This window comes from Neopsephotus bourkii, unplaced genomic scaffold (assembly GCF_033783945.1).
Source record: "Neopsephotus bourkii isolate Nb327-2 ecotype Australia unplaced genomic scaffold, CSIRO-AGI_Nbou_v1 NB_53, whole genome shotgun sequence".
Taxonomy (NCBI): Eukaryota; Metazoa; Chordata; class Aves; order Psittaciformes; family Psittacidae; genus Neopsephotus; species Neopsephotus bourkii.
The window spans coordinates 13507474-13519445 of NW_026900570.1; the positions used below are offsets into that span (position 1 = coordinate 13507474).

The window sequence follows — 11972 nt, forward strand, 5'->3', positions numbered from 1 at the left end:
AAGGACTGGCAGATCTGCAGGGACAGCTACCTCTGTGGCAGCTCTAGGTTTAGGAGCCTTTTAAAAGACAGAGAGTACCAAGTTGAAGCTGCTGCTGTAAGTGTTCTGGTCCCTATTTGCTATGTAGGAAGAGCGTAGAAAGGATCAGAGCAAGCTCTGTGTTTTGTACAGACCTCTTGTTTCCACACCATACTGACATTCACCTAGCAGAGAGAAACAACAGTAGATCAGGTACTGCTAGCTTATTTGTTAAGCACGCACTGCTTTAATTCTGTAGTGGCAAGCAAAGACACCTTCCCAATACCTAATGTTCAGTGGCATTTCAGTATGAAAACTGAGTGCAGACCTGACTGAAGTTTGCGCTCCTGTTTGCTCCTGGATTTCTGTGGTCAGTAGATACACTGCGAGCAGCGACAACACACTGAACTGGTGGTGGTCCCTTTCTTATCCTTCCCCTATTCCATGCTAGCAAAAGTGACAGACTAATCCCTGTGGAAATCACTGCAGATTCCTGACCAGAGGTTTTGCCCCGGAGAAGGCTCCCTAAGCATCAGAGCAGTGTCCTCCTTGGCACACGTAACACCACATCCTGAACTCCCCCTGCATTTCGTGTTGTTTGTACTTTAGAAGCACACCACTTGCTACACTGCGCTTGGCTTGCGGAAACTGCCATTTCCAATGTAACGTGTCCCAGCGCTGCAAAGCCCTGTCCCTGTTAAGCCCTGACACTAGGCTGTCTGGTCATTGGGAATTCCGGAAGGAATTTAGTACCTGAACAGCTCTAAGCTCATCCAGTGTTTGGTCTTAAGACCCCTGGCTTTTTTTGTTGGGTTTTTTTTTCATATATTTACACCTACCTAAGGACCAGCCCTTGATCATTTATCTCTCTTTTTGGTAGTGCAGCTCCTGTTAATACCAGGTGGAGCTAGGGTTAAACTCACTCACAGTAGGCCTTTTCTGCTCCCCACTGGTGAGGAGGTTGGGGATTCACAGGAAGCTGGGAGGGGACACAGTCAGGATGGCTGACCCCAGCTGACCACAGGAATATTCCATACTATATGGCATCAGGCTTACTACATGAAGCTGGGGGAAGAAGGGGAGGAAGTGGGGGCTGTTTGAAGTAATGGTGTTTGTCTTCCCAAGTGACCGTTATGTGCTTTCCTGGAGATGGCTGAACACCTGCCTGCCCATGGGAAGTGGTGAATGGATTCCTTGTTTTGCTTTGCTTGTGCATGTGGCTTTTGCTTTGCCTGTTAAACTGTCCTTATCTCTGCCCACGAGTTTGCTCACTTTTACTCTTCTGATTCTCTTCCCCCATCCCACAGGGAGGGAATGAGCGAGCAGCTGCATGGTGCTTATCTGCCAACTGGGGTTAAACCACCACAGGATATAGGTTAGAAAACACAAGAGATTAGTATCAGCAACAGTAAGACAATGTAGGGACATCTCCTGGAAACAGCAAGAGAGCACAATAATGAATGAACAAGGAACACTGCAGCTGTGAGCTGTTATTTACCTGTGGGACCAGCGTGCACTGAGGTGTCTGGTGGGGTAGTCAACCTGTCTTGTGACAAAAGGGTGAACTGGCTTTGGAGCTGTTTCTGTTCCACAAGAACTTAGTGCCATGTTTTAAACCAAACTTGCACGACGCTGGCACCACAAAAGGGAAAGATGTTACACACCATGGAGTCCACAGAGGAGTCTGTTACTTTTGGCAGGTTTATGCAGCATGGATGAGGGAGTGAGAAACAGCAGTGGACAGCTCTAAAGCTTCAGGTGGACTGGAAAAGGTTTGTTCGCAGGTAGACAGCATGCAAAACCTAATGTTACTGTACATACTAGAAGAGCCTTTTCTGTCTCTATTCTAAAATACGCAAGGTGATCTCACATACACCAAGTGTTAGGACTGCTGGAAGACAGGGTCAAAGAAACCCTCTGCTGTGTTTGCAAGGTCAGGATAGAACAAGGAGAGCTGGTTGTAAGCAGTGTTTGAGAAGGTGGGTATAGCCTCTGCAAAGGGCTGCATGAACAACAGAATCTGCTGCCTGCTTTGGTATGATTGCTTTTCTCATCTTGCTGTATTTTCCCCAACATTTATCAACCCCAAGCAAGAACTGGCTTCAATTATGCTTTGAGCATGATTTCCGTAGATGGCATCGCAGCGTGTCAGTGAAACATCAATGAGCTGGAAGAACTAGCTGGTTCATTAGCATGCAAATAAGCTCACTCTTTAATGAGAGAAAAGCTTTTACTACCTCATTGTGTCTCCAGTACACTAATACCTTCTATGTCCTACAAATAACATTTTTATAGGTCAAAGACATGTATGTATGTGTGTCTCCCTCTGTGTTTCTGTCATTTCTACACATACTCTACCTGTACCTGAACTGTGAATTCTGTGATAGTAGGCAAGAAAGGCCAGATCAGGTTATCCCAATACCTCAAATATCTTTCAGTGTCAGAGTGTTTTTATAATAGAAAAAGAAATAGATCATTAAGAGGGCTGAAGAGCTGTTAATTTATCTGCTGTAATAGCTTTGTTGGTAAAGAGGGTGAAAAAAATGCCCCCCATCCACACAGCTGTATGGCAAAGCAAACACATGCAGCGTCCTTTGGTTACTCCCCTCACCTTCTGGGAGATGTTCAGCTGCCTGGGAGGAGACACCTTGGCAGAGCTGCAGTGTGAGGTCGGCTTTCTGGATGTGCCAGGAGGTGGCTGTACATGTCTGTCTGTGCTGTGTTATGTGTTCTCATTGCTGCATAGTGCTTCACTGTGGTTTGGATGTGTTGATCAGCACTCAGCAGTTTACGCACTTTAGCCGACCTCCGATTCCCACCCCTGCTCAGTTCTGCCTCACAGAGCTCACTGCATGGCCAGCCCCACTTCTTATGGTTTGCGTGGCATCCCTCTGGCTTTTAGGGCTGCAAATATCCAGTGCCACACATAGATCCAATGTATGGCATTCAAAGAGCTCTTTTTTAGCTTCTGCAGTTCACGGAAATAGATTGTACTGGTCAAAAAGAGGTCTTTTGTCAAGGTTCCACCAAGGTGAGAGATTTTCACTTTTTGTCAAGGTGAGGGTTTTGCCATTGTTGCACTATCAGCAAAGATGCTGAGGAGAGACTGGTTGGGGATGTTTCTGTGCAAAGCAATGCCTGTGGTCCATAACCACCCCAGCCCACAGACAAACACGTTTATCAGTGCGCTTTTCTCCCTGTGGTGGAAAGATGAAACCACCCTGTAACTGACTTTGTTCTGCTTCAATGCAGCTGAATACCAGCAGTGGCAGTGCTGATGCTTTCCCTGTGCAGCAGCCCCAAGGCCTCCCCTGCCCCCACAGCAGTGGACCTGGGCAGCAGGAGGTTAGGTCTGAACTCAGCATTGCTGCCTTGAGGAATGCCCGTGTGCCCCTCACACTATCCCAGTGCTGGTGGTGGGTCACCTATCACAGTACTCTTGAAATGTATAAGTGTGTTTGCCGTGTTCTTAACCTTTTCTATACTGACCGCTGCTGGAGTTGGACAGACTCCTGGCTTGAGCCTCTGTGTCCATTCCTATGCTGTTCTCTGCTTTGCTGCAATGGCATATGCTGTCTTCAGGCTTTGAATTAATTTTTTTTTTGCTTATTTTCAGTGTTCTGAAGGGAACAGGTACTGCAAATAAGTTGTGGAGGAGAAGACTCTTGTGTGAGCCAGCAAGAGCTATAACAATATATTAATGCACTTTTCTTTCTTAACTAAATTGACATGCTAGTCAGTAAAGGTCTGTTGCCTCTGCACAGTCTCCATTTTGATGCTGTGCATTGAGCTGGATTATGGATTTATGGAGAAATGAATCACGTAGTAGAAGAGGTGCAGCTTCATCCATGGATGAAATAATATGTCACCATTCAAAACACATATTTAGTAATAAAAGACTTTTTTGTTTTTCTCCAAAGCCAAGTTTGATGACAAAAATAACAACAAAAGTTCTTCTTGGATCTGAAAAGAAACACCTGTTTTGCTCTAAGAGTCTTGGATTCTTCTCAGGATGCAGAGCTAATCAACAATGGATATTTACTGGAGGAAGAGTTCATTTCAATTTCTACCATGCACAGTCTGAGGCAGTGACATTCTGCCATTGCTGTAGTTTAGCGGCGGGTAATCAGAAACTGTTTGAAATATGTTAATTCTATAAATTACACAGCAGTTGTTCCCAGCTAGAATAAAGATAAACAAGTGTAAGTTAACCTCAGTGCTCCTACTGCTCAGGGATCAAGAGCAAGAGAAAGCAAGCATGGAAGCGCTGGTATTGCTGCTGCCAGAAATCTGTTACTGCCTCTGCATCTGCTTGGGGAAAAACAGGAGCAGCCACTTTGGCAGCGAGGTGTTTACGAGAAGCACCCCTCTGAAACAGGTCTCAGCCAAAAACTGGTCTGGAGAGCCTGGAATTATCCACCTAGAATCCCCTTAGCCACAATGGTCCTGGCACAAATAGAAAAAGGCAGAGAAATGTGCAGGATCAAAACATTAGACTTTCTCATACCAAAACTTCTGCTGCAACTTGAGATCTCATTGATACCACCATCAGCTTTGCTGCTTTGCTGGTCCACTTTCGTTAGAAAGCTAGAAATCGTGCCTGACCTTTTGTCAACACAGCCAGTTCTGTATATCTTTGATATGCAGATTGCTGTGTATGAATGTCCTGGGTTTAGCAGTAGCAGTCATTTTTCTTCTTCTTGGTAGCTGGTGCAGTGCTGTGTTTTGACTTTCGGGCTGGGAACAGAGCTGAAAAACAATGATGTTTTGGTTTGGCCAAGGACTTTGTGACCCTCATGCTCTGCCAGGGAGGAGGGAATCCGGGAGGAAGCAGAGACAGGACACCTGACCCAAACTGACCAAAGAGGTATTCCATACCACAGCATGTCATGCCCAGGATGTAACTGGAGAGTTACCCGGAAGGGCTAGGGGTCTGCAGGGTTGGAGGAGGTATCACTCGGTGCTTGGTCGGGCTGGGGGGGTGAGTTATCGGTCGGCTGGTGATGGGGTGATGTATTCTCTTCCCTTGTTATTTCCTTTATCATTACTATTATTGGTGGCAGCAGTAGTGATTTGTGTTCTACCTTAGTTACTAAACTGTTCTTATCTCAACCTGTGGGAGTTGCATTCTCTTTGATTCAGACAATGTGCATTGGCCCAACTTACATACAGGTCTTTTTCTGTCCCATAGTAAACTCACTTGGTAGTGGTGCTCCCTGAAATACTCCAGTACCTTCCTTCCAGTTTCACCAGAAAGTGTTTACCAGAGTGCTGTAGCCAGTGTTTCACCTCTTAGATGCACCACCACAATGTAGCCACATCACATTACCCAAGGCTGCAAGAAATACAAACTCCCTGTCTAAAACTGCTTCCTTCTCAGAGTCCATTTTAACCTCAAGTGAAAGATAAAAAATTCAAATGGAGATTGCAAGCAGTAACTTATCAATCATCTGTCTTCCTTGTGCCAGGACAAACAGTATTTATCCAGAGTATGCTATTATCTGTAATTATTAACTCTGCCAAGTTCCAAGCAATATGAATGGGATGTCTTCTACAAGGCTGAAAGTACGCTGTTATCTTAGTTCTTCTAATTCTCAGTTCCTGGGTTATTTCACACAAAAAATTGTCCAGTTGTTTTTAGGTGACTTGTTACTTTACCAGCCCTCACATTTTCTTGCTTCATGGACATACAACTCCTGTAAATGTGCATAGGCTTTGAAGGAACATAAGAAAAAAAGAATATACTGTATTTTGGAAATAATTTAAAACTACTGAATAAGCATTATAATGTTAGCATGTACCAAGTATTCTTGAGCTACCAAATTTTAATCCTTAGTTTTAGTTTAGCCTTAAAATAGTACCAGAAAAATGAATAACATTTCTAAGCATTGAAGTTGGATACCTAAAATATGTTAAATTAAACATTTAGGAAAACATACCAGTTATGCTTCTTTTTGATAGCTGGACCTGAAACCCCTCATGTTTCATAAACATTAGCACTGCAAACATCTTTAAAATAGGTACTTTGGTGACATTTGTCAAAATGATTAAATATGTTTGTACTGATCTGCCTCTACGCTGCCCTCTTTTATCAAGCGGCCTGGCTCAAACATTAGATCTACAATATACTCGCGAGGGGGAAGCAGAAGCCGAGTTATTCCTTGAGGAGAGTCATCAACCAATTTAACTTCATTCCAAGCTCTGTTGTACTTGCCACGAACTAAACTACAGCCAATGCCAATTCTGTCTGCTATTGCCTAAAAAGGAAAGAAAAAGGAGTTAATCACAGTTAATACATGTAGCTTCTGTGATACAAAGCAAGGCCAAGAGATGCTTAAAAAGAAAACAGATACCTGAGAGGCCAAGCTCTTTCTTGAAACACACTTTGTAAATCTCTAAAGTGTTCCAAACTGTGAATCCTTATTGTTAGTTCTGCCTAGAAAGTGTGGCCTTTAAAAATGTTGTTTGTACCATATTGTATGCACAACATGAAAAATACTAATTTTAACTCTTGATTTGAGATCTGAAGGATTGGATGATAAACAAGCGCAATAGCCGCAGTGCCTAGGAATGTTCTTTTGTTAGTTGGAAGACTTACTTCTGAATAAGATTTTGAAGAACTGTCTATTGAGGCAATGAGGTATAGGTATTGCACACATACAGCTACTATGAAATATCAGGTGTAAAAATGCAACATTTCTATCGGTGTAAGTTTAGGACTGCTGCTTCACTCCAGAGCACACTCCTTGCTTTTCAGCCCTGCAAGTATGGGAAGCAATGAAATGCGAGGCAAGCATCTGCTAGATGAAACACCTGCCTTTCCTCTGTGCTGTGCTATCACTGACAGACCTATAATGGTTTCCAGCTGAAAAACTGCTTTCTCAGAATGCATCTGCTGTGAGGAAATGAGATCCTGGAAGATTTTTAACTTGTTATGAATGGGCAAGGCTAACCAATGCTTAGACTGTTGTGGCTTTAAGAGAGATGATCTGTCCCTGCAAAGGTTTCTTAGGACAGTGCAGGGTAAGCGAACATCAGTGCTGCTTCAGCACAATTAATTCATGTCCTCAGACCTCCATAAAATATGTCAGGAACTTTCTCTCCCTATGGATACCATAAATTTAGGACTGTGCTTTTTCTCCTGTGTTCTGTTTCCTGGGTCCTTCACACTTAATGTGCTAGGCTCTTGCTTCTCTTGTCTTTTCCATCCAAGAAGAAGAAAAGTCCAGCTACCCGACAGCCAAGGAAAAAGGATAGAACAGATATGCAGGCTGCACCAGTACATCTTCACATGAAGAGAGAAGAAATTAATCTTTCCAATTTCAGAAACTAGAACATAAAAGCTGTTATATACTATTATAGAATACTGGATAGATACCAAATAAAAATTTTCCCAACAAGTTTATATTTGCAGCATAGAAAAGAAAGGAAGCTGCATAATTCAGTATTTTACAGTTTACAGAAAATGTAAAATGTTTTGACTCCCAATCAAATATTCTGGCTTTTTGCCATTTATCAAGTATTCTGCAGATATCACTTAAGACAATTTAATGACAACAAGAATGTTTACAGAAAGAAGCGATGCTGGCTTTCATTCACTGGGAAATCAACTTTGCCAGTGAAAAACGATTTAAGTGTATACAAAAGATTTTACATGAATATAAATATTATATTGTACTGATGCAAGTATGCTTTAGTTTATAATATCTATTTAACATCAATATGTTATGTTGTAAAATAAATGTTAATGTACCTTGAAAAGTAAAGCCCTGTGGTAGAATGTCCCTTTTTTGACTTTCCCGATAGGCACAACATTGCATTTCAGTTCAAATTCTATTTCGCTTATGTGAAGTTCCCAGCTGAAGTCATGTAGTTTGTTTCTTTCAATCGGGCCACCCATCTTGTCTGCAACAAACCTGTTCCAGTGTATACCAGAATCAGCTGCATCTGTAATTCCTCTCATATTTACCACAGAAATGTAGCAAATTAAATGTATACAAGCAATAACTGAATGACATATAAGAGTTTAGTACTTTGGCTATGCTTGCTGTGTTAATTCAGTAACTTGTATTTTATATATGCTAACTGTTAAATGCAAATAACCATAACTCAGGTTGTTCTCATTTGTCACAGACCTAAACCAAGGTGCAACTGCTGTAAGCAGATTCTGGAGAGCTTTGGTATAGGCACAGGGTCCTCAGAGAAAAGCACCAGTAACCGTGTCATTACCAAGGACGTAGCTCAGAAGCTAGTGTTCACCTTTACAGTAACAGATTATGTGAGCTACATATTACAATCTGCAGCCCTACCATTTGTTTGAAGTAGTCATTAAGGCATGTGAATATACAGGGTAAAATTTAAGCCACAAGTAATGATCCCAACATAGGAAAGCAACTATATCCATAAAGGATACTTCAGCTTCTGTGTGTGCTGTCTTGTATTGAAGCCAGTATTTGGGTGGTGAGAGGTGTGTATTTATGCATGAAAAAGAATTGGCTTAGTCACAGAAACTGAAGGTCAGAACTCACAATCTCTGCAGACACTGCCAAAAGGATGACTTTTGGGTGACTGTGCACACATAGGACCAGGCCCCATCTATAAGTCTGTAAGACACCTTCACCTTTTCTATGCATGGTCCCTGTATGTGAAGACCTTTGTTCCTCTCAAGAGTCCTCAGCCAGAGCTACAAGTGTTGTTGAGGGCCCTCACTCTGGACAAGGCGATGCAGAGTTGTTGTGGGTTTAAATCACAAGCCACTAATTCAGACAGTGAACTAAGATCTGCATTACCTTTGCAGTAACTGTGTAGGTTCTATCCACGTAGTATGTGCAAGACAACCCTGGAGGCCTTATTTCTCAAACCCTGGGGCCTGAGGTGGTACTGGTTGCAACAGCATGGGCACAGGGAATTATCACTGAGCTGGCTAGACATGGTATCTTGAAGTTGGGAATTACTGGGTGAATGTGAAGAAGTGGGGGCTCCAGGCGGTTGCTTGTGCTGCTTGTGCCTACAGCCAACCCTCAGTAAAGAGAGCAAAGCTTCCTGATCCTACAGGCACACTGCTCCCACGTATGCACAAAGATGTGCTCTGTCTGTTTAAAAGGAGACAGCCAGCACTACTGCATGTTCCTTCATCTACCGCGGCTCCCTCCCTGGTGAGCACAGCAGGAACCCTGCTCAAGCTGCCAGGCTGCCGAGGGCTGCTGCAGCTGCCTCCTCCTCCCGTTCCTATTCAACACACGCTATTCAGGCAGCCGCTTAAAATGGAACATGCACATAAAAATCCCCACAGAAAACATTCTACTTAAATTTCCCATGATTGTTTTGCTGGGTTGTGTGTCTGCAAGAATTTCATTGGTGTGTTTGAAGAGCAGATCTGAAAGAGCATTTTATGGATTCCACCTTGAGGATGGCAGCGTGATTTATACACAGCTGGATAGTAAAGGATGAATATCTGTCCTGTCACATTTTGCAACCAACAGAAAAGTCATGCCTCCTATCAGATTAGACCACTTCATTAAAAATGAGAGTTAGTAGAAGAAACAGATTTTGTGAGACTCAGTGGGATCTGATGCCAAACTCTCCAGATTCAGGAGGTAGCCAGGAAACTGCTAAGATAGTAAAGGTTAAACTAGAGAAGGGAGAAGGTGAAAGCAGACACACTGCTTGGAGATGACAGTGATTGGTGCTAAGGCCAAGTAGTCAGTGTAACTAATGAATCACACATTGATAACAACAGTCTGTACATGCACCATTGCAATATTTGGGCACTATTAAATCATCAGGATATTAATTATAGCAGTACCTAAAAACTACATTAGAAAAATGCCTCGTGCTTTTGGCTTATAGGAAAACAAAATATGAGACAGATCCTGTCCTGAGGGGCTTTCAAACCAAGTAGGCAAAAAAGATCATAAAAGAAGGAACAGACATGATACATGCAAGTTACAACAGTCTCAACTATTAAGTTAGGAGTTTAGGTTGTGGATTTAGTCACTGCAGCTCCTAGGTCTCTCTGGCTCCTTAATGATATCATATGCAGCGGAGGTGTTCATTGGAAAGGATCAATACAGATACATAAATGGGGGGGGGGAAGGAAATGGAAATTTTCATATGAATATTTTCAAAATGGGAAATTTATACCCTTTTGTGGCAAGTGATTTTTTCTTCAAAACAAACCCAATTCAACTAATTACAACAAAATTAGGAACAAGAAGCTTAAAATCTAAAATTATGTTAGAATTATAGACCAGACCTGATTTGGATTCCAGTTAGGATGGGAAAAATAACAAACTTGGAAAAGTTGTCATCAGATGAGAGAACAGTTATTTTACCAATTGAACTTATTTCTATTATTTATGGAAATGTGATTTGATACTCACTGTGCAAGAGCCACAACCTGTTCCTTTGTAGTAGTTAGTGGTAAAATTGTTTTGGAAGCATCATTAATGTAATCCAGTAAAATGAGGTCAGGCGGTGGTAGCCACTGTGTATTTTGTAGATTTATTTCATCCTGGACTGCAGATAGAAACTGAATAACTTCTTTTGATTTTTCCTCTTCTTTTTTCCCCTTCACTTTTCTGACATAGAAAACAATGTACAGTTATTTAGAATGCTGTAATCTCAAAAGTCCAAATTCAAATACAGCAGTTCTCCAACAGAACATTTTAGACAAATAGACTGCAGGGGGAGTTAGGAAAAATCTTTCCGCTTGATAAGGAATACTCTAGAATGTACAAAGTTGTAGAGAACACTTGTGGAACATGCCCTCAGGAGATACTTATGAACCAAGTGTCACTATCATCATAATAATATTGCTGTAAATTCTCATTTTATTTTTGTCTATAACTCTGATATGCCTTTCACATATATCTAGAGGAGAAGAGACACACATCCATATAAGAAACACTTTTAGACAATTGCAGTTTGGTTCCATATGGACACGAACTAGAAATCATGGATTCCAGTGAGGTTTTAGTTGATAGAAATTGGATTTCAAATAAAGGAACAAGTATTATCAAAAGAATGGCCAAAATTTTTGACAGGACATACCAGGCAGCAGTGTCTGTAGTTGTAAGTCCATGTACTTCAATCATTAGACAAACTACAACACTACTGGTCAGATGAAGATTTTATAAGAAGTCTGTGGTTTTGCTCTCTCTTTTTTCACTGCATATGCCACATACATCAGTAATGCTCAGGACTGGAAAAATGATTGTGATCCTGAACAGGCATCATAAGCACCTAGCAGAAGTATAAATGAAATGCTTCTTCTGCTTAGACTGAATACTGTGCATTTCACAAGTTATGTAGCAACTACAAAACCAGGATCTTAACAGATATCATTAAGATCTATACAATCAGTTTAGGTTATTTCATTTGTGGGAACATGTGGAACTTGTGTTTCATAAGCATTATATCTTTTTTCAGCATGGGTGTTTAATAATCCTACTGTGAAACATGATAGAATTTCTTTCCTTTATTTAACAATTCTAGTTTATTTGCTGAAATCCATAATACTGCTGGCATTCTTGGAAGGAAAAAAGGGGGGGAAAAAAAAGGATAGATCACTAGAGTACATGGCTCCAGGGCACACTATCATTATCTGTGCTCTTCAAATTATTCTTGAGATTTTGACAATGAACAGCTCTCTTAAGAAGGAAGGCAATGGACAAAGCAGAAGGGCATACACCATTATCAGGTGTCTAATTCAAGCCATTTGTCTTCAGAATACTTTGCAAACTTTTCTTTTACCTACTGAGATTTACCGTATTCACAAAAAGGCCTTTTCAGAGGTTTCCTAAAGCACATTATTTTAGCAGGATAACCAATTAAGATTTAATCTTAAAATTATAGAAAATTCACCACCCTGTTAAGTAAACTGTTCTGGTTATTAATTGCACCTATACTTGAAAAAAGCAGACAAACAGTTTTCTTTGTCTAATTTGACTCTT

General features: G+C 41.4%; 1 protein-coding gene across 6 annotated transcripts in view; it reads right to left on the minus strand.

Moving 5' to 3' along the window:
• Positions 1-5912: 5912 nt before the first annotated feature.
• Positions 5913-11972, minus strand: part of ARMC3 (armadillo repeat containing 3) — a 58291-nt gene continuing 52231 nt past the window's right edge. For 4 of the 6 annotated variants that reach the window (XM_061351721.1, XM_061351711.1, XM_061351707.1 and 1 more), the window contains 3 exons: positions 10401-10598; positions 7772-7976; positions 5913-6275 (listed from right to left, as the gene is read on the minus strand). In XM_061351721.1, the coding sequence (XP_061207705.1) occupies positions 6066-6275; positions 7772-7976; positions 10401-10598 (613 nt within the window). In that variant the 3' untranslated portion in view covers positions 5913-6065. The remainder of the gene's footprint in view (positions 6276-7771; positions 7977-10400; positions 10599-11972) is intronic. The other 2 variants (XM_061351699.1, XM_061351730.1) reach the window with 2 other exon arrangements.